This window comes from Coenobita brevimanus, unplaced genomic scaffold (assembly GCF_032717465.1).
Source record: "Coenobita brevimanus isolate Jiangsu-jjx unplaced genomic scaffold, ASM3271746v2 jjx.HiC_scaffold_475, whole genome shotgun sequence".
Taxonomy (NCBI): Eukaryota; Metazoa; Arthropoda; class Malacostraca; order Decapoda; family Coenobitidae; genus Coenobita; species Coenobita brevimanus.
Window position 1 is genome coordinate 116,102 of NW_027644874.1, and position 20,594 is coordinate 136,695.

General features: G+C 33.0%; 3 protein-coding genes and 1 pseudogene across 3 annotated transcripts; 3 read left to right on the forward strand and 1 right to left on the reverse strand.

Annotated features, from left to right (window-relative positions):
* Positions 1–697: 697 nt before the first annotated feature.
* LOC145390306 (uncharacterized) lies at positions 698–1,628 on the forward strand. The gene is made up of 2 exons (XM_080265278.1): positions 698–913; positions 1,074–1,628. The coding sequence occupies exons 1-2, from the start codon at positions 698–700 to the stop codon at positions 1,626–1,628; spliced, it is 771 nt and encodes a 256-aa protein (XP_080121404.1).
* An 801-nt stretch (positions 1,629–2,429) lies between these two features.
* LOC145390307 (uncharacterized) lies at positions 2,430–3,047 on the forward strand. Its single transcript, XM_080265279.1, has one exon. The coding sequence runs from the start codon at positions 2,430–2,432 to the stop codon at positions 3,045–3,047; it is 618 nt and encodes a 205-aa protein (XP_080121405.1).
* Positions 3,048–3,823: 776 nt separating this feature from the next.
* Positions 3,824–4,703, forward strand: LOC145390308 (uncharacterized). The gene is made up of 2 exons (XM_080265280.1): positions 3,824–4,474; positions 4,557–4,703. Exons 1-2 carry the CDS (start codon positions 3,824–3,826, stop codon positions 4,701–4,703), a joined length of 798 nt encoding a protein of 265 aa, XP_080121406.1.
* Positions 4,704–5,686: 983 nt separating this feature from the next.
* Positions 5,687–6,793, reverse strand: LOC145390309 (dnaJ homolog subfamily A member 4 pseudogene; annotated as a pseudogene).
* Between the last annotated feature and the right edge of the window lie 13,801 nt (positions 6,794–20,594).

Here is a 20,594-nt window from a genome sequence, read left to right on the forward strand (position 1 = left end):
GGGGAAAAACCATATACTTGTAAATATTGTAACAATACCTTCTCCAGAAAAAGGCAGATGAGAAAGCATGAATTAATTCATTTGAGTGGTAGGTAAAAAATAATCATGGAAATTCTCGATATACATACTTATAAGAGAAGATTCGAATACAAACTCATATAGGAGAAAACCTGTTTGTCTATAAAAAAAAATATTTAATCTTAGAAAAAATGTAGTAAGAAATTTAAATATAAAATAATTTTTAGTTCCCATCTTTTGTAATTGGTTGAAAATAAGGGAAGAAGAAAATACTATTATTAGAATTGTTTTCATTTTTTGTGGGCAACCAGTGGAGCGCATTGTGAGCAACTCTGGAGATCTAGCAGATGGTTTCTTTTTCCTCCAAACTGAAAAGGTAATTATATATAATTGTGAAAGTAAATATTAAAAAAATCAACTTTATACAGTCACTAAAGATTGAAAAAAAATATTTCTGAAGAATTTTTAATAATTGTTTGTATTTTTTTTGTTTCTGAAATTAATAGACATGGAGGCTTCTCTGGAACAGGGCAGTGGGAGTAACATCCAAGAGGAACCCCTAGATCTCAGTACAAAAAAAAACTATAATTGTGATGAATGCAGTATTGAAAAATCTTCTTTGGAGATGCATAAGAAAAATATATTCAAGTATCATAAGTTAAAAATGAAAAAATATACTATGGACCTAGTAGTAGACAAGCCGCATAAATGCAACAAATGCGATCGGTGCTTCAAAGAAAAAACCACTCTAAAAAGACACGAGATGATACACACCGAAGAAAAACCATTTACCTGTGAATATTGTAATAAAACATTTAGGCAAAAAGGAAACATGAAAATTCATGAACGTATTCATACAGGGGAAAAACCATTTGTCTGTGAATATTGTGAGAAGGTTTTCTCGACAAAAAGAAATCTAATAAGACACATATACAGGAGAAAAGCCGTTTGTCTGTCAATACTGTGAAAAGAGTTTCTCACATCAATTGAGCCTAAGAATTCATTTACGCACTCATACGGGGGAAAAGCCATTTACATGTGAATACTGTAAGAAGACTTTCTCGGCAAAATCGAGCCTAATAAGTCACATTCGCACTCATACAGGGGAAAGGTCGTTTACCTGTGGACATTGTGAGAAGACATTCTCAAATAAATTGATCCTAAGAACACACATACGCACCCATACGGGAGAAAAACCATTTACCTGTGGATACTGTAGTAAAGCATTCAGGCAGAAAGTACATATGGAAAAACATAAACGCACTCATACAGGGGAAAAGCCATTTGTCTGTGAATATTGCGAGAAGACTTTCTCGTTAAAATCGAGCCTAATAAAACACATTCGCACTCATACAGGAGAAAGGCCGTTTATCTGTGGACATTGTGAGAAGACATTCTCAGATAAATCGACCCTAAGAACACACATACGCATTCATACGGGGGAAAAACCCTTTTCCTGTGGATACTGTAATAAAACATTCAGGCAAAAAACACAAGCAAACGTTCATAAGCGCATCCATACAGGGGAAAAACCATATACTTGTAAATATTGTAACAATACCTTCTCTAGAAAAACGCAGATGAGAAAGCATGAATTAATTCATTTGTAAAAAATAATCATGGAAAACCATAAATGCACTCAGCTTTCTCGATATACACACTTATAAGAGAAGACTCGAATATAAACTTATATAGGAGAAAACCTGTTTGTCCATAAAAAAAATATTTAACCTTCTTAGAAAAAATGTAGTAAGAAATTTAAATATAAAATAATTTTTAGTTCCTATCTTTTGTAATTGGTTGAAAATAAGGGAAGAAGAAAATACTATTATTAGAATTTTTTTCATTTTTAGTAGGCAACCAGTGGAGCGCATTGTGAGCAACTCTGGAGATCTAGCAGATGGTTTCTTTTTCCTCCAAACTGAAAAGGTAATTATATATAATTGTCTAAGGTGATATTAAAAAAATCAACTTTATACAGTCACTAAAGATTGAAAAAAAATATTTCTGAAGAATTTTTAATAATTGTTTGTAATAATCGTTTTTCTTTGTTTCTGAAATTAATAGACATGGAGGCTTCTCTGGAACAGGGCAGTGGGAGTAACATCCAAGAGGAACCCCTAGATCTCAGTACAAAAAAAAACTATAATTGTGATGAATGCAGTATTGAAAAATCTTCTTTGGAAATGCATAAGAAAAATATATTCAAGTATCATAAGTTAAAAATGAAAAAATATAATTCTGTAGACCTAGAAGTAGCTACTCATTGCCACGACAAGCCGCATAAATGCAACAAATGCGATCGGTGCTTCAAAGAAAAAACCACTCTAAAAAGACACGAGATGATACACACCGAAGAAAAACCATTTACCTGTGGATATTGTAATAAAACATTTAGGCAAAAAGGAAACATGAAAATTCATGAACGTATTCATACAGGGGAAAAACCATTTGTCTGTGAATACTGTGAGAAGGTTTTCTCGAGAAAAAGAAATCTAATAAGACACATACGCACTCATACAGGAGAAAAGCCGTTTGTCTGTCAATACTGTGAGAAGAGTTTCTCACATGAATTGAGCCTAAGAATTCATGTACGCACTCATACGGGGGAAAAGCCATTTACATGTGAATACTGTAAGAAGACTTTCTCGACAAAAGCGAGCCTAATAAGACACATTCGCACTCATACAGGGGAAAAGCCATTTGTCTGTGAATATTGTGAGAAGACTTTCTCGGTAAAATCGACCCTAATAAAACACATTCGCACTCATACAGGAGAAAGGCCGTTTATCTGTGGACATTGTGAGAAGACATTCTCATATAAATCGACCCTAAGAAGTCACATACGCATTCATATGGGGGAAAAACCCTTTTCCTGTGGATACTGTAATAAAACATTCAGGCAAAAAACACAAGCAAACGTTCATGAACGCATCCATACAGGGGAAAAACCATATACTTGTAAATATTGTAACAATACCTTCTCCAGAAAAAGGCAGATGAGAAAGCATGAATTAATTCATTTGTAAAAAATAATCATGGAGCTTTCTCGATATACACACTTATAAGAGAAGATTCGAATACAAACTCATATAGGAGAAAACCTGTTTGTCTATAAAAAAAATATTTAACCTTCTTAGAAAAAATGTAGTAAATATAAAATAATTTTTAGTTCCTATCTTTTGTAATTGGTTGAAAATAAGGGAAGAAGAAAATACTATTATTAGAATTTCTTTTTCATTTTTAGTGGGCAACCAGTGGAGCGCATTGTGACCAACTCTGGAGATCTAGCTTTTTCCTCCAAACTGAAAAGGTAATTATATATAATTGTCTAAGATGTAAAAGTAAATATTTAAAAAATCAACTTTATACAGTCACTAAAGATTGAAAAAAATATTTCTGAAGAATTTTTAATAATTGTTTGTAATAATCGTTTTTCTTTGTTTCTGAAATTAATAGACATGGAAGGTTCTCTGGAACAGGCCAGTGGGAGTAACATCCAAGAGGAACCCCTGAATCTCAGTACAAAAAAAAAAAACTATAATTGGGACGAATGCGGCATTGAAAAATCTTCTTTGGAGATGCATAAGAATAATATATGCAAGTATTATAAGTTAAAAATGAAAAAAAAATAATTCTGTGGATAGCAGTAGCTACTCATTGCCACGACAGGCCGCATAAATGCAACAAATGCGATCGGTGCTTCAAAGAAAAAACCGCTCTAAAAAGACACGAGATCATACACACCGAAGAAAAAACATTTACCTGTGGATATAGTAATAAAACATTTAGGGAAAAAGGAAACATGAAAATTCATGAACGTATTCATACAGGGGAAAAACTTTTATTCTGTGAATACTGTGAGAAGGTTTTCTCGACAAAAAGAAATCTAATAAGACACATACGCACTCATACAGGAGAAAAGCCGTTTGTCTGTCAATACTGTGAGAAGAGTTTCTCAGATAGATGGACCCTTATGATTCATATACGCACTCATACGGGGGAAAAGCCATTTACATGTGAATACTGTAAGAAGACTTTCTCGGATAAATCAAACTTAATAACTCAAATGCGTACTCATACAGGAGAAAAACCGTTTGCCTGTGAATACTGTGAGAAGGCTTTCTCGACAAAAAGATATCTAATAAGACATATATGGACTCATACAGGAGAAAAACCGTTTGCCTGTGAATACTGTGAGAAGACTTTCTCGATAAAAGGAAATCTAATAAGACATATATGGACTCATACAGGAGAAAAACCGTTTACCTGTGGATATTGTAATAAAACATTTAGGCAAAAAGCAGACATGGAACGTCATAAACGCATTCATACAGGGGAAAAGCCATTTACATGTGAATACTGTAAGAAGAATTTCTCGGATAAATCGAACCTAATAAAACATATACGCACTCATATCGGGGAAAAGCCGTTTGCCTGTGAATACTGTGAGAAGGTTTTCTCGACAAAAAGAAATCTAATGAAACATATACACGCATAAAGGGGGAAGCCCATTTACATGTGAATACTGTAAGAAGAATTTCTCGGATAAGTCAAACCTGACAATTCATATGCGTACTCATATAGGAGAAAAACCGTTTGCCTGTGAATACTGTGAGAAGGCTTTCTCGACAAAAGGAAATCTAATAAGACATATATGGATTCATACAGGAGAAAAACCGTAAGTCTGCCAGAGTCCCCCAGCACAGAAACATTCTGCAAACTTCCAGCACCAGCAGTTAAAGTAACAAGAACAACAAGGTTCAAATGAAAGAGGTGTTTTGGTTGAAATATTATCCAACACTAACTACCACTACTCCGTGCATTTATGACAAAGGTGTAGTCGTATGACCATATGGTCGTATATAACACTGAGGTTATGTGTATGACGTCAATAAAGTTGATTTTTGGATATGATGTATTTTTTTTTTCATAAATCCCTTTTGGACATATCAGCAGGGTGGAATTAAAGTTCTTTTGGGTGAATATTTTTATTGTAAGGAAAACAAAAATTCAATTAAAAAAACAGGACATATATTCAGATAGTTTCCTTCTCAGAAGAACTGTAAATATACACACACAACACAAACTTTAAAAAACTTATATATATATATATTCATTATCTTTAATATTTTTTTCTTTCTTTAAAAAAATACAGTTAATATCTCACCTTCAAACACAAATAAAGAATGGTAGGAGTTCGAGAAGCTTTTATATCATACCAAAGGGGTTACCACCTTTTCTTTATTTGTATAGGAAGAACGGAAAAAACTTTTTTTAAAGAGGTGTTTTGGTTAAATTTCATTATAAATATGATTATATAATTAAATAAAAAAAATAAATGATGGAAAAGCGGGTTCGATTTGGCGATATAAAAGTGCATTATATGATAAAATGGGACTATGCTTATAGAAAAGCTAGAGTTGGTCAATGGGAGCAATGTGCAAGAGATAGAGAAAGGTTCCATAGACGAATTGCTAGTTCAGAAATGAAGCTTTCATCTATTTTTATCCCAGAACATCGAAATAATATACATACAAAAATGAAAAATAAAATTGCTAGAGGATGAAGAAGAAGGTGTATCTATGAGGGGGCATTGCTCTGCTAAAGGGTGATTTTCATAACGACATTGTCACTCTGCTCCAAGCTTCAATCAACTTCCATTTGTTCATAGTCTTGAGAGTGGTGTAATTGTTAATATTTTCTCTTCACTATTTTCAGGTATTTTTACCTCTTTTCTCGGTGGTAAAACAGATTCTATTTTCCTTACTTGCTCAATAGAGAAATGCGATGGCAAAACAATAGAAAAATGAATACATAGACTACCTTTCTCAAACTTCTTATATTTTGGCATACCCTCACCTATAATACGTTTCATTTGGCCATTTTTTATAATCGTACCAGGATTGTTTTTAATAATTATGGTTCTATTATCTAAGGTTTTTATTGGCTTTTGAAAACCACAAAGAGCTTCTGTGAGGTATAAATTACATTTCATAAGAAGATCATTTTTTATACGTTTAAATATAGGATGGGCTTCCTCTTTTATTATAAAAAGAACATCACCGGGCTCACGACCAGGTTCTTGATCTCCTTCCCCTGTAAAAATTATCTTCTGTCCGGTTTTCATCCCTTTATTTATATGTACCTCTATATTTTTACTCTCTCTAATAACCTTCTTTCCTTGGCATGTTTTACATTTATCCTTAAGATCAATCACTTCTCTCTGACCTCGACAATGTCCGCATAAAGTTTGTATTTGTGATAAAATTCCGGGTCTCAGCTGTTGAATCCTAATTTGAAAACCACTACCTCCACATGAAAGACATTTCTCTGGAGGTTTCTTTCCTCCCTGGCCTTTACAGTTATAACATACAATGTCCCTCTCTAGGGATATTTTTTTAATGGTTCCATTATATAATTCTTCTAGGGATGTTGAAATCGTGTAAATCGATGTTTTCTTCACATCTCTTGTGTAAGTTGATGTTTTCTTCACATTTTCAAAGAAAAAATTAAAGATATCCATAGGTGATCTAAAGGTCTCAGATTCACCCCCTTTCAATGATTGTTCTCCACCTTGATCATAAACCCTTCGCTTCTCTGGATTACTTAATACCTCATACGCTTGTGAAATTAATTTGAACTTATCTCCTTCATTGGGATTTTTATCAGGATGATATTTCAGAGCCAGTTTATGATAAGCCTTTTTAAGCTCATCTGAGGTAACGCTGGGTTTCACTCCGAGTATATCATAGAAACCAAGCTCCTTAACCATATTAGCTCCTTTATGATAATGATTGATATGAATAGCTTGATGCTTATATATATATATCAATTTTTTTAAATGCTTTATATAAATATAATTCTAAATTTTTTTTTCCTTTTTAGGTTGTGTAGCAAATTGGTGATAATTTAGATTAGTTTTAATTAACCATTCATAAACTTTAGTAGAATGGGTTGTTATTTCATGAGTCAAATTATATAGTTTCTGAATCTGTTCTTGTTGTTTTATATTATGTTGTTTTATATTATTTACATAAAAATCTATCTTTTCGTTAAAATCTTCTTCTTTATCTGTTGAAGTTATATAGAAATTGTCTTCATTTTTTGTCATTGTAAACGGATTCAAGTTCAAATTTTTTGAGTGTGAAAGTAAAAATATGAAAAAATGCATTCTCTATTCTTTTTTAACTATAAAAACATATTCATTATGAATAATAAGGTGAAATTTAAAAATGTCTAACCAAAAAGGAAAAATTACTAAAATTTTTTACGAAAAAAACTATATTTTTAATATTTTAAATAATATAAGAAATGATGTTAAGTATATAAAAGAAATATTATCTGAAAATGAACTAACAACTTATAAAATTCAAAATGATGAAACTAATAATATGGAAGAAGATGAAGAAGAACTAGAAGAAGAAGAAGAAGAAGAAGATGATGTTACGGACTAGGGTTCAAACCCGTAACATTAAATAATAATGAACAACTCCCATCAAAAGGCAAGAAAACTAGAATTACTACATTACAACAAGAACGGAAGTTACAAAAATAATATACTGAAGGGTTAAAATTATCCTTCAGTGAAACCCTAAAACTATACAACAGCCAGGAAGATCATCACGTCATTGGTTTAATTCAGTTTTCTTTTGGTACCAGCAGTCAAATTAATAGCTTAGGCTTTCATAAATTCAAAGAAAATATAAAATCATAGATATTATTTACATATAAATTACATTTTATACATTTACACCCTTACTCAGACAAGATAACAGATTATACTTATCAAACAGAGAGAGTTACACAAGGCACCACAAATACAAGGTAGGCAGACCAGTGATGACAGGCAGGTCAGGTCAGGTCAGAGCTCGGAGGTGAACTGAACTCACAAGTGTATAATTTGCCGTCATCACCTTGGTCATTGAGCATATCATACAGTGCCAAAACTACAACTACTCATGAATAGCAAATAAGTTAAAGAAATAGTTTATAGTACTTCATTATGTTTGAATGAAGACCAACAATAAGAAAATTATAATCCCAATATATCTATTCCTACGTCTGCCAGCACTACTGGATGAACAGGCATACGAGAGCACAGGAGGGGGGGGGGTGATTCGAAACTACTGGCGCCAAGACAGCCGGCTTTTACTGCCTGGAGAAAAGGTGTCTGGAATTCCACATTCCTGGGCAGAAACACTGTTCATCTAGTAGTTAATCAAAATAAATGTAATACATAACACCTCCCCCATCAAGAGATTTATAAGAAACGTTATAAATCAAGTCTAAGTCCAAGATAACATGTCTGCAATTACATTATTCTTCCCTTTGATATGAAAAATGTTCAGTTTATATGGTTGCAATGCCAGAGTCCATCTCATGAGACGTTGGTTAGAGTTTTTCATTTTATGCAGAAATATAAGGGGGTTATGATCAGTGAACACATCAATAGGAAAAGTAGAACCATTCAAGTACACACTGAACCTTTCAATAGCAAACAACATGGCATAGCATTCTTTCTCTATCGTACTGTAATGCTTTTGGTAAGTTTTGAACTTAGTGGATGCATAACAAACAGGATGTAGCACATTATCATCACTATACTGTAATAACACTGCTCCTGCTCCCACATCACTAGCGTCTATATGCATGACGAATGGCTTATTGAATTGCGGAGATCTCAATATGGGTGCGTTGGTGAGAAGAGCTTTGATTTTAACAAAAGAGTCTTGGCACTCCTGGGTCCACACAAATTTTGTCTTGGGACTGACAAGGTCGGTTAAAGGAGCCGAGAGATCAGCAAAATTGGGCACAAACCGCCTATAGTACCCAGCCATGCCTAGGAAGCGCATCAATGCCTTTCGATCATGAGGCACAGGCAGTGATGTAATGGCCTCCACTTTTGCGGTTACTGGGCTCACTTCACCTTGCCCAACAACATGACCCAGGAATATCACCTTGGCGTGCCCAAACTCTCTCTTGGCAAAGTTTATTGTTAGCCGTGCGTCAGCCAAGTTGTAGAAAAGGGCGCGCAGTTGAAGACGATGATCATCCCAGGATTTGCTGTATACAATCAGATCGTCCAAGTAAGACTGCACTCCGACTAGTCCCTCGGTTACCCTATGAATCAGTCGTTGGAAGGTCGCTGGGGCGTTGATCATACCAAAGGGCATGACAGTGTATTGGTATAAACCGTCAGGGGTAACAAATGCAGAGATCCGTTTGGCTCGCTCAGTCAGCCGCACCTGGTAGTATCCACGCAATAAGTCAATCTTTGTGATGAATTTTGCTTCTCCCAGTTGGTCGATCAGGTCATCTATTAGAGGGAGAGGATAACAGTCCTGACAGGTCAGTTGGTTCACCTGGCGATAGTCAGTACACATGCGAAACGATCCATCTGGCTTGTCCACCAACAGGCATGGCGAAGCCCGCTCACTGTCACTCATCTCCACCAAGCCATTGTCCATCAAGAACTGTACCTCCTTCCTCAGGGCCTCCCGCTTCCATGGACTGACACGGTAAGGATGCTGCTTTATTGGCCGAGCACCCTCGACCAACACTACGTCATGCTCAACCAGGGGGCACTGCTGAGGGACATCACGAAACAGCTGCGGAAACTCAGTTAACAGGCGTTCCAAGTCACCACTGTGGTCAGGCGGCAAATGCTGGAATTTCAGATGAGGGTTAGCCAAGAAATCCGAGTTTTGTAATTTAGGGTCCGAAACCAACGAAATATCGTCCTCTTCATCTGCATTAATAGTTTCTGATACACCCAAGTTCAGGACAGGGGTCTCATTGTCAGGCCCTCTTGTAAAATATGGCTTGATCAGGTTCACATGTATCAGTCTCTCTGCCTTTCTTCTATCAGGAGTTTTAAGGACATAATTTACATCACCGATCTTCCGTTGAATCACATAAGGACCGTGAAACTTACTTTGTAAAGGTTTCTTAGGGATTGGCAGAAATGCTAACACAAGATCACCTGGCTTAAACTCTCTTACAACAGCTTTTTTATCAAAATTGTCTTTCATTTTTACTTGAGAATCCCTTAAGTTTTTCATAGCATGATCTACAGCAGATTTTAATCTCTGTTTAAGCTGTTGTACATAGGTAAGGAGAGGTTTATTAGAGGGTTCAGGACTTTCAGAGGACCTCTAACCTCATGACCATACACTAACTCAAAAGGTGTAAAACCAAGGGAATCTTGTACACTACTCTTTACAGCATACAACACGAAATGAATGCCTTCATCCCGTGTCTGCATTATTCTCCTCACAATACTTAGTCAACATTGATTTCAGAGTTTGATGCAGTCTTTCTAATGCTCCTTGGGACTCTGGTCTACAGGCTGTGGAATGGTACTGGCGCACTCCCAACTCATCCATAGTTTGTTTGAAGAGATTAGAAGTGAAGTTACTACCCAAGTCAGATTGGACAACACGAGGAATTCCATACTGAGTGAAGAATTTACCAAGGGCTTTCACTATGTTCTGAGAAGTTATTCTCTTCAGTGGAAAAACCTCTGGATATCTGGATGTTGAACACATAACCGTTAGCAAGTACTCATTTCCACTGCGTGTTTTAGGCAAAGGACCAACACAATCAATTATCACTTTACTGAAAGGTTCCTCAGTCACTGGAATAGGATTTAATGGTGCAGGTTTTATTGGCTGATTTGGTTTTCCAGCCATTTGGCACTCATGGCATGTCTTACAGTAGTAGGCAACAGACTGCTTCATTTTAGGCCAGAAGAAGTCTTTGGAGATTTTACTGTAAGTTTTGTTAATGCCTAAGTGTCCACCACTGAGGTCATGAGCTACTGACATGACAAGAGATCTGAACTTTCTAGGTATCACCACCTGATGGCATTCTTGCCAGGTTTCATTGGCTGGTACATTGGGAGGTCTGTATTTTCTCATTAGGATACCGTTCTTCGTATAAAAGCAAATAGGAGAGTTCACTATCTCCGAATCCTCTACAGTCTTATCAAAGAACTGCATTAACTCAGAGTCTTGTACCTGAGCGTCTTTAAGAGTGTTTGAATCAATTGGTACATTACTAAGATGCTCTGGAGAAGTTAACACCTGAGAAGGGTCATTATCAGGAAATAGGTGGGAGAGGTCAACATCCACAGAATCAGTGCTATCTTTACTGTCACCCTGTTGAGCTGCCGTGTTCCTTGTTACTACACACGAAGGGAATAAGTGAGGATACTCTTTTTCCAGTTGCTCTGTGTTATTACATTGTGAGGGTGCCAAAGCTACAATGGGGTCAGGTACAACTTTTCCACCTGCAATATCATTCCTTAATAAAAAGTTCACTCCCTTTACAGGCAGAGACTCTTGAACTCCTACAGTGAAGTAACCACTAGCTAATTCAGTATTCAAATAAACCCTAGCCAGAGGAACAGCAATACACCCACTAACTCCCTGAATCAGAACACTCTGGGCCAAATAACAGTCCTCCAAATCAGGCATCAGACCTTTTAACATGAGGCTATGAGAGGCTCCTGTGTCTCTAAGTACTTGAATGGGATATTTAGTGGAGGTGTCAGAAGAAGAAACTGTTCCTGTAGAACGAAAGGGTTGAAACTGATCAACAGAACATCTAGGAGGGTCATTACAAGCCGAAACACTACCTCGAGTCCGTGTTGGGTTAATAGGACAGTCACTCAGAACTGACTGTTCAAAATTTTGCTTTGGATCAGAATTAGATGGTTCACTAGTAGGCAAATGAGAGAAAATGCTAGAGCTAGCCAAAACTTGTTCAGAGCGTTTTTCTTTACCTTTAAGCTTAGGACAGTCCCTAATGTGATGACTGGGGTGTTTACAGTAAGCACAAATCAAAGTGGATGTGGATGAGTTTGGGATTTTACCTGGTTCAGTCTTTCTAGTTACAGTATTCCCATAAGTTAACCTAATAGATGGCTGGAAGCCACCAGAACCATTCCCACCGCTTGTTACCAGAGTTCCACCACCGCCTCGGGAACTGCCTGCAAGGTCTGTCCCCTTCTGTTTCTGCCTGACATACGAGTCACCATGAGTCAACCTGTAATTTTCAGCTAAGGTGGCTGCCTTGTTTACAGTAGTAACTTCTCTCTCCTGTAGGTATAATTTCAAGGAATATGGAACTTTGCGGAGAATCTCTTCAAGCAAAATCAGCTGACAGAGTTGCTCAAAAGTTGTTACTTTACTAGCCCTCAACCAAGCACTGAAAATCCTTTCTTTTTCTTTGATAAATTCTAGATATGTTTGTTTCTCTCCCTTCTTCAGATTACGGAAATTCTGTCTATGGGTCTCGGGAACTTGATCATATGCTTCCAAGATGGTCTTTTTTAGATGATCATAAGTCAACTCATCACTAGGCAAATTAGAGTAAATCATCTTAGCCTTACCTACAAAAGCTGTTTGGGCAAAGAAACTCCATTGGTCTTTTGGCCATTTAAGTTGGTTTGCCACACGCTCAAAGAGATTGAAGAAATTCTCCACATCAGTCTCATCAAATCCGGGCACAAATTTTAAAGAGTTTCCAAGATCAGAGATAGATTTATTTGCATTAGCTTCTCTGTTTTTCATACCTTCTTCATTCTTTAGTTTCAACACTTGAAGTTCATGTAAACGCTCTTGAGCTTTCATTTCCTGCTCTCGAGCTTTCATTTCCTGCTCTCGAGCTTTCATTTCCTGCTCTTGAGCTTTCATTTCCTTTTCATGCTCTCTTTGTTTCTCTCTATCCTCAAGTTCCAACTTTTTAATCATAAGTAAAGATGCACTACCTCCGTCACCATAACACAGACTATATGCTTCAAGAGGTACCAACTCATTTTTTAACATTCTATCGATCACACTCTTCTTTATCTCCGCTTTAGTCATGCTAGATTTATGAGGAACTTCATATATGGCTGCTAACGCCATCCAGTCAGTTTTCTTAATATGAGAAACAGCCAAAGTGCTTAAACACGGTTTCTCAACAAATTCATCAATGTTAAATTCCATATTGAACTTAATTCAGGTCTAAAGGTATTAGCAAAAGAGGGAAGGTTAGAGAGCACAAAATCAGAAATCTCACGCCACGTAAATACCAATGTCCTGATTTGCCACGATTACGTTCGCACAATTATCGACCAATTACGTCAGTACTTAGCTGCTGTATAAAGGCAATGTATCCCGGACAGGCCCCCACTTAATGTTACGGACTAGGGTTCAAACCCGTAACATTAAATAATAATGAACAACTCCCATCAAAAGGCAAGAAAACTAGAATTACTACATTACAACAAGAACGGAAGTTACAAAAATAATATACTGGAGGGTTAAAATTATCTTTCAGTGAAACCCTAAAACTATACAACAGCCAGGAAGATCATCACGTCATTGGTTTAATTCAGTTTTCTTTTGGTACCAGCAGTCAAATTAATAGCTTAGGCTTTCATAAATTCAAAGAAAATATAAAATCATAGATATTATTTACATATAAATTACATTTTATACATTTACACCCTTACTCATACAAGATAACAGATTATACTTATCAAACAGAGAGAGTTACACAAGGCACCACAAATACAAGGTAGGCAGACCAGTGATGACAGGCAGGTCAGGTCAGGTCAGAGCTCGGAGGTGAACTGAACTCACAAGTGTATAATTTGCCGTCATCACCTTGGTCATTGAGCATATCATACAGTGCCAAAACTACAACTACTCATGAATAACAAATAAGTTAAAGAAATAGTTTATAGTACTTCATTATGTTTGAATGAAGACCAACAATAAGAAAATTATAATCCCAATATATCTATTCCTACGTCTGCCAGCACTACTGGATGAACAGGCATACGAGAGCACAGGAGGGGGGGGGGGTGATTCGAAACTACTAGCGCCAAGACAGCCGGCTTTTACTGCCTGGAGAAAAGGTGTCTGGAATTCCACATTCCTGGGCAGAAACAGTTCATCTAGTAGTTAATCAAAATAAATGTAATACATAATGATAATAATGATGAATCTGAAGATGAAAATGAAGAGGAAGATGATTCGACCTCATAGCCTAGCCTGGCTGACAATTGAGAAGGGAAGGAATGTGGTCTGTCTCATTTATCTAGAAATTTCTAGGTCTTGTTCTCCCCATTTATTATTATTTTTTTAAAAAGTTTATATACCACTACTAACCAGGATAATGCATGACCCAGGCTGCAATTAAGTTTAGGTTGCTACAGGAGGTAAAGAAGAAGAAGAAGGTGTATCTGTGCTACTAAGGTCTCTTTCGTTACTCTGCCAAAGAGTTATTAACTCTGAGATGAAGAATAGTTTCAACCCTTGCTGATCTATCTAGTTGGCGGTTGATAGCCCACTGAAGGGTTAAATCAATAAAAATTTATCTAATCATTAAAATGTTTCAAAATTCTTTATTAAAAGAATATCAAGAAAAATTGAGTACATTTGATTCTATCCTCCCGTCAAATATTAAAGGGATAATAATAACTAAGAAGGATCATTTGAATGGTTGTATTGAAGTGTATCCATATGACATGAAAGGTGTTGTAGAAAATGGTGTAATATATAACTATCCAAGAAATATAAGTCAGGAAAGAAGACAAGCAAAATGCCCAGGGGTAAATGATACTCTTGTAAATAGATTTATAGAAAAATCTTGGGTAGATGATTGTGCTCCAAGTTTTCATATCCAAAAGAGAAATTTTTCTAATACTGAAGGGGTAACCATAATTCGTATATCGCTAGAAGAAGCATTTGGAAACGATTATCAACAGATGGAATGTACCGATTTCTTTTCTTATATTTTACAAAGGGATATATTACGTGTTTATAGTCAACCAAATACAATTATCGATGGGCTAAGAAAAGGAAAAGAAATAGCAGATTCTTTTCATATTTCAAAAGGACGATATAAAAAATATCCGTGGTTGTCATCAAATAAAGAAAAAAATGAAGGGAATATTATACAGTTAAATAATATTTATGTAGAGGAATTAATAAATATAAAAAATAAAATAAATAATGTAGAGAAAAAAATTGCAACGGAAGAGGATATATCTTTAGTTTTTAAATCATAATGACTAGTATAATTATACTTCTGTTGGGTTGTATAAGTAATACCATTGTTGCTGAAAATGAGAACAAACCTTCCCTACTTTCCAGTGATACACCCGATGGGCCAAAACTATTAACTGAGGATCAGACATTAACACTTCTAAATAGTATAAATAATATTTTAAAAAATATGAATACTGGTGATCCCCTAATACGTGTCTATCTTTTATAACTGTATTTATATTTGGACTAATATTAATTAAAATTTGGAAACATAGATTATGGCCAAATGGTAATAACAATAAATAAAAAAAATGTTTTCAATACAAGTTGGGTTCAAACATAAACTATGGACACGATCAGAAAGAGGTCTCCTATTTTCTAAATTTGGAAAACACTGTGAATTTTTATTATGTCCTGATATTGAGGGGTTTAATTTTGAGAAAAATATATCTATATTAAATAACGATAATATAGATATAATTTTCAACAATATTAACAATGGTATATTAAACGAAGAAAAGAATAATCTCTTATGTAAAATATCACATAATGGTCTCTCATTATATACTATAATTAGATGTGCTTCTATTGATCGCTCAGTAAATCACTCAACAATTATCATGCATATGAGTATTTTTGTTACTCGTCATGTAAATATATTTATAGATGTAGTCAAAACATTAATATTAACAGAAAATATATATAATGCATTTTCTAAATTATTATGTTATGACTTTAGGAATGATGAAATAAAAAAAATATATATATATCCTGAGGCATTGAAAATATATACAGACTGGAGAGATAGAGTATATGAGAAAAAATCTATTTTTTGTATAACTTGTAGTGAAATTCATAGAAGTATTAATCATTGTTTACACTGCCATTATATTAAAGAAGATGTAGATAGGAAAATATGTGAATTTTTAATTAGTAGAAAGATTATATTTTGCTCCAATGAACAGATAGAATTATTCAAAAGAAAAAAGAAATTGAAATATGATATAATCAGTAGAACAGATCATGGGTTTTATATAAAAATTAACCATCCTTATTGGAGATGGAGTATTCATAAATATCCTTATCGAAATACTTATGATCTTGATTTTAGACAAAATATTCAATTATTAATCACAAACCCTAAAAATAAAATAAAAATTAAATCATTTATATGTGGGACATTTAAAAATTAAATCATTTATATGTGGGACATTTAAAGAGAAATATAACAATAGTTATCATAATTTTATTTACAGGATTATCAAAACAAATAATTTGTCATTACTTATGAATAATGATATATATACATTTTATGCTCAAACAATATACTTAGAAGACGAATAAAAATATATCTAATGAAATTATTTCATCTTCCTATCTCATGATTGAAGAATATAGTCATATGACCAGACCAATTCAAACTTTGCTGACCTATCTATCTGGTTGGCGGTTAATTATCATTATTTTTCACATATTGAAGAAATTAAATTAGTAATGTAATTTAGATTATCTTTTGTTAATACCTCTTCATCTCTTCTATTGTCATATTTCAAATTAATAAATGTATCTAATATATTATGGGATAATATGAGACTATTTAAATGTTTACTATCTTCTCTTGAAATAAATACATTGTATTTGTTTTGAATATTAGTTAAAAATAATACTTCATTTTTATGGTAATTAATTATGATTGGAGGTAGTAGAAATATATAATGAAACCTTTCTGCATAATAAAAAAAAATTGATTTGTAATATTAACAACGAAATGATTTTTTTCTTTATATCCAAATTTGTCCATATTACCAAAATTAAAATAGTCAATTTCAAAAGAATTTTTAATATGTTTAAATTTTCTAATATGTTTGTAGGACTTATCCCTCTCATTGACCGCTATCATTGAAAGTATATCCGAAAAAGTTTTCTCCCTTTTTATTTTTTTATTTTCAGGCTCATTTTTACCTTCAGGAGACATCAATTTCAACTGTTAGTAATTTATTAATCAAAATAATTTTATAATCAATTGAAAGTATAATATAATTTCCTATTATATGTAAGCTTTTCAATGTTTGTATGTTATTTTGATTATTATTAATCGAAAAAAGATAAATTAATTCATTACAAAAACAAGGGTGTTCTATATTATCTCTTAAATGATAAATAGATCCACTTCCTCCCCAAGCTAAATTATTTAGACCATGGTGAAAGCGAATATTATTTTCATCAAATCCTCTCAATACAACTTGAACTTCATACTGAAAATAATTTTCACTTACATCAAGAATTTTCAAAGATTTAAAAATATCTGTTGAAATTGAATTTGTTAATAATAATTTAATATAAAGAAACCGTCCACTTAATTCTTGATTTATGACCATATTATCTATAAATTTATATAGAGCTAATGGTTTTTCGTTGCATTTGTTACAAATACCACATTTAAAACATAAAATTCTGTATTTACAGTTCATAAAAATTCCTATAATACTATAATTTAGATGATCGAATTCTGAGTGGTCATATTCGGAACCTTCTTCCGCATTACATTTGAAAAATTCACAACAATAAGAAAATTTATTATTCAAACCATTTTCGATTAGAGTAAGGAGATTTTTTTTATTCTTAAAAAAGTCTCTAATAGCAACATTTTCTAGGAAATTTTTAATTGAATCATGAAAGATAGTATCTTTTTTTTTTCTTTTGTAAAAAGGCGTTAAATAATTTTAATATTTCTTTCTTATTACAGTGACACGGCAATGTTTCTATCCATTGAGGAAACTGGTCTTGTAAACTGGACTCTGTTTCAAAAGAGACCAAAAATTTTTCATCAAATGGATTTGACATTTTTAAATTTTATTTTCGAAATTTCTTGTGGTAAGTTCAAGAAGGAAGGTAAACATATGCAAAATATTCTCAACTGTGAATCCGACTTCTCTTAGAGATTTTATCATAAAAATGTCCTTATCATTAAACAATAAAGATAGTACAGCACTAGCGTACTCTCTAGTAATATAATCCCAACTATGTAATATAGTAAAAAGTGAAATGATATCTTTATTAGATACAGAATAATTTACCATATTTTCAAGAGAAGAAAAATATGATTTATTTTTATTCTTATTAGACTGATCTATTTTCATTAAATTAACACAAGAAAATAGTTTACGAGAGACACTATTTGATATAGCGAATGTTTCTTTATTTTTGTCTACAAAATCATTTATGTTAAAATTAATATTATTAGATGTTTTGAGAAGTGTATCAACAAAATTTCTTATATTACATTTGTTCTTTGTATTTTCAGAAATTTCCCTTGTAACTGTTTTAATTTTCTTAATAAACTGTTTTATTTCTTTCTCATTAATCTGTTTTGCATATTTTTTACTGGTAGGATATTTGAATACTTTCTTCCTTTTACCTCCTGATTTTATTTTCTCCTCTTCCTCATCTTCAGTACTACTTTTATCCTTAATTATAATACTATCTATATTATTTCTGTTATGTAAATTATGATAACATTTCTCTATAATAAATGATAGTAAATCAAACACATCTCTCATTGTCAATCCACCATTTTCAAGAATGACAACATTATCGTCATCTAAACCTAATATTTTTGCCAATTGAATACTATGGCTACGAATAATACATTCCCAACTGATAATACATGTAAATAATGGGACAATATTTGATTCATCAATATTATATCTGAATTTTTTAATCATTTTTACCTTAAAATCATGGGATTTGTTCATCTGTAGACTAGTTTGAACACAATGAAACATTCCCCTTGCTAAGTTGTTACCCATAGTATTAATGAAATCAACACACACCCCAGAATTTAAACATTCACTTATAAATATATCGAGTTTTATTTAATTCTCCCGTAAAGCTTGATTTTATTTTTTCAATTTCATTAACTATATAGGAAATATTTTCCGTTTTTTTCCTCTCTGATCGTTTACTACCCTTCTCTTCCTTTTCTTTTTCTTGTTTCATTATATGATCTTTAAATTCTTTAACAATATAGCTAGAGTCGGTTTTTAAAACAGTTTTATTCCATGGATTTATTTTATTTAAAATAGGAGCAGCAATATTTAAGGTTCAGAGATTTTCTAACCCAAAATGTGCATTAGATGTTACTAAAAATTCATTCAGTAATGTTATAGTATTTTCTAATAATTCTAAAGTTTTTGTTTTATCAATTACAATTCCATTCAATTTCTTAATAAATTCTTCAGATTCTACTTCTTTAAAATCATTTTCTAATTTCTTATTATTATCAGTAGTAGTTGTAGTAGTAGTAGTGGTGGTTGTTGTTGTAGTAGTAGTTATTGTTGTTCCTAGAGTAATAATCTCAGTAGTAGGAGGTATAATAGGATAGAATTCGGGATTCATTAAAGGAGATGGTAAATCATTCAGTAATTCTTGTAATAACATGTCCATTCATTTTTATGAAAATCAGAAAAACAATACCCTATATATAATATCAAATTTAAAAAAAAATAACATTTTTTGGATATTTTTTTGTAAATTATCCTCAAAACGCAGTTAATCCAAAGGTTGAAGAAGAGAAAAAATTAATCAGATATAAGTAGGTATAACTAAATAAGAGTAAATAAAAATTATTACCGTTTTTATGGAATAAACATGAAGACTTTAAAGACAGATTCTGCAATTTCTGATCGACTTACTATGTTTCAACACGGGATGGGACGAAAAAGGTTTCCTCCACCAAAAGTACCGAGGAAGAGGCCTCAGAATAAGAAGAGAAGAAAAGATAGAGTTTTACCTGAAATAATAAGGCTGCAGAGAAGTACTAATTTAGTAATTCCTAAAAAACCAATGGAAAATTTGATTAGAGAGATAGTCCGAAAGTATGGAAAAGGACCTCTTAGAATGAGAAGAGATGCAGTGCAAGCACTTCATAAAATAGCCGAGATGGAAGTAACAAAGATTTTAAGCCAAGCAAATTTTGGTACTTACCATGCAAAGAGAATTACTAAACAACCGAAAGATTTTACACTAGTAAATAATATAATTGACCCAGTAGGTAAAATATTGCCATATAGACCAAAGAAATAGTAATAGATTATTATTATTCTTATAAAAAATATTATTATAATGATTTTACAAATTTTTATTATTTATATATTAATTATTTTTGTTTTAATTATAATCCAAGGAAAGGAAAATAGGAAAGAAGACACAAGTTTGATATCAATTGAATTTATTATTTTGAAAGATGATCATCTTTACATAGAGGGTTCTGCGAATCGAAGAGAAGGAATTGATATAACCATAAATATTACTGAAAAGGAGACTTCAGAATTAAAACGAACTCAAAATTCGACTTGATACTTTCAGAAAACCAATTCCTCTTAAAAATGTTCAAATGATTATTCCCAATATTGAATATATTATTGAAATTTATAATAAAACAAACCTACTGTTCAAGGATGTGGTGTTCTACGAAAAAAATGTGAATAATTTTGAACCAATTTTTTGTTTAAAAGATTGTATTCTCAT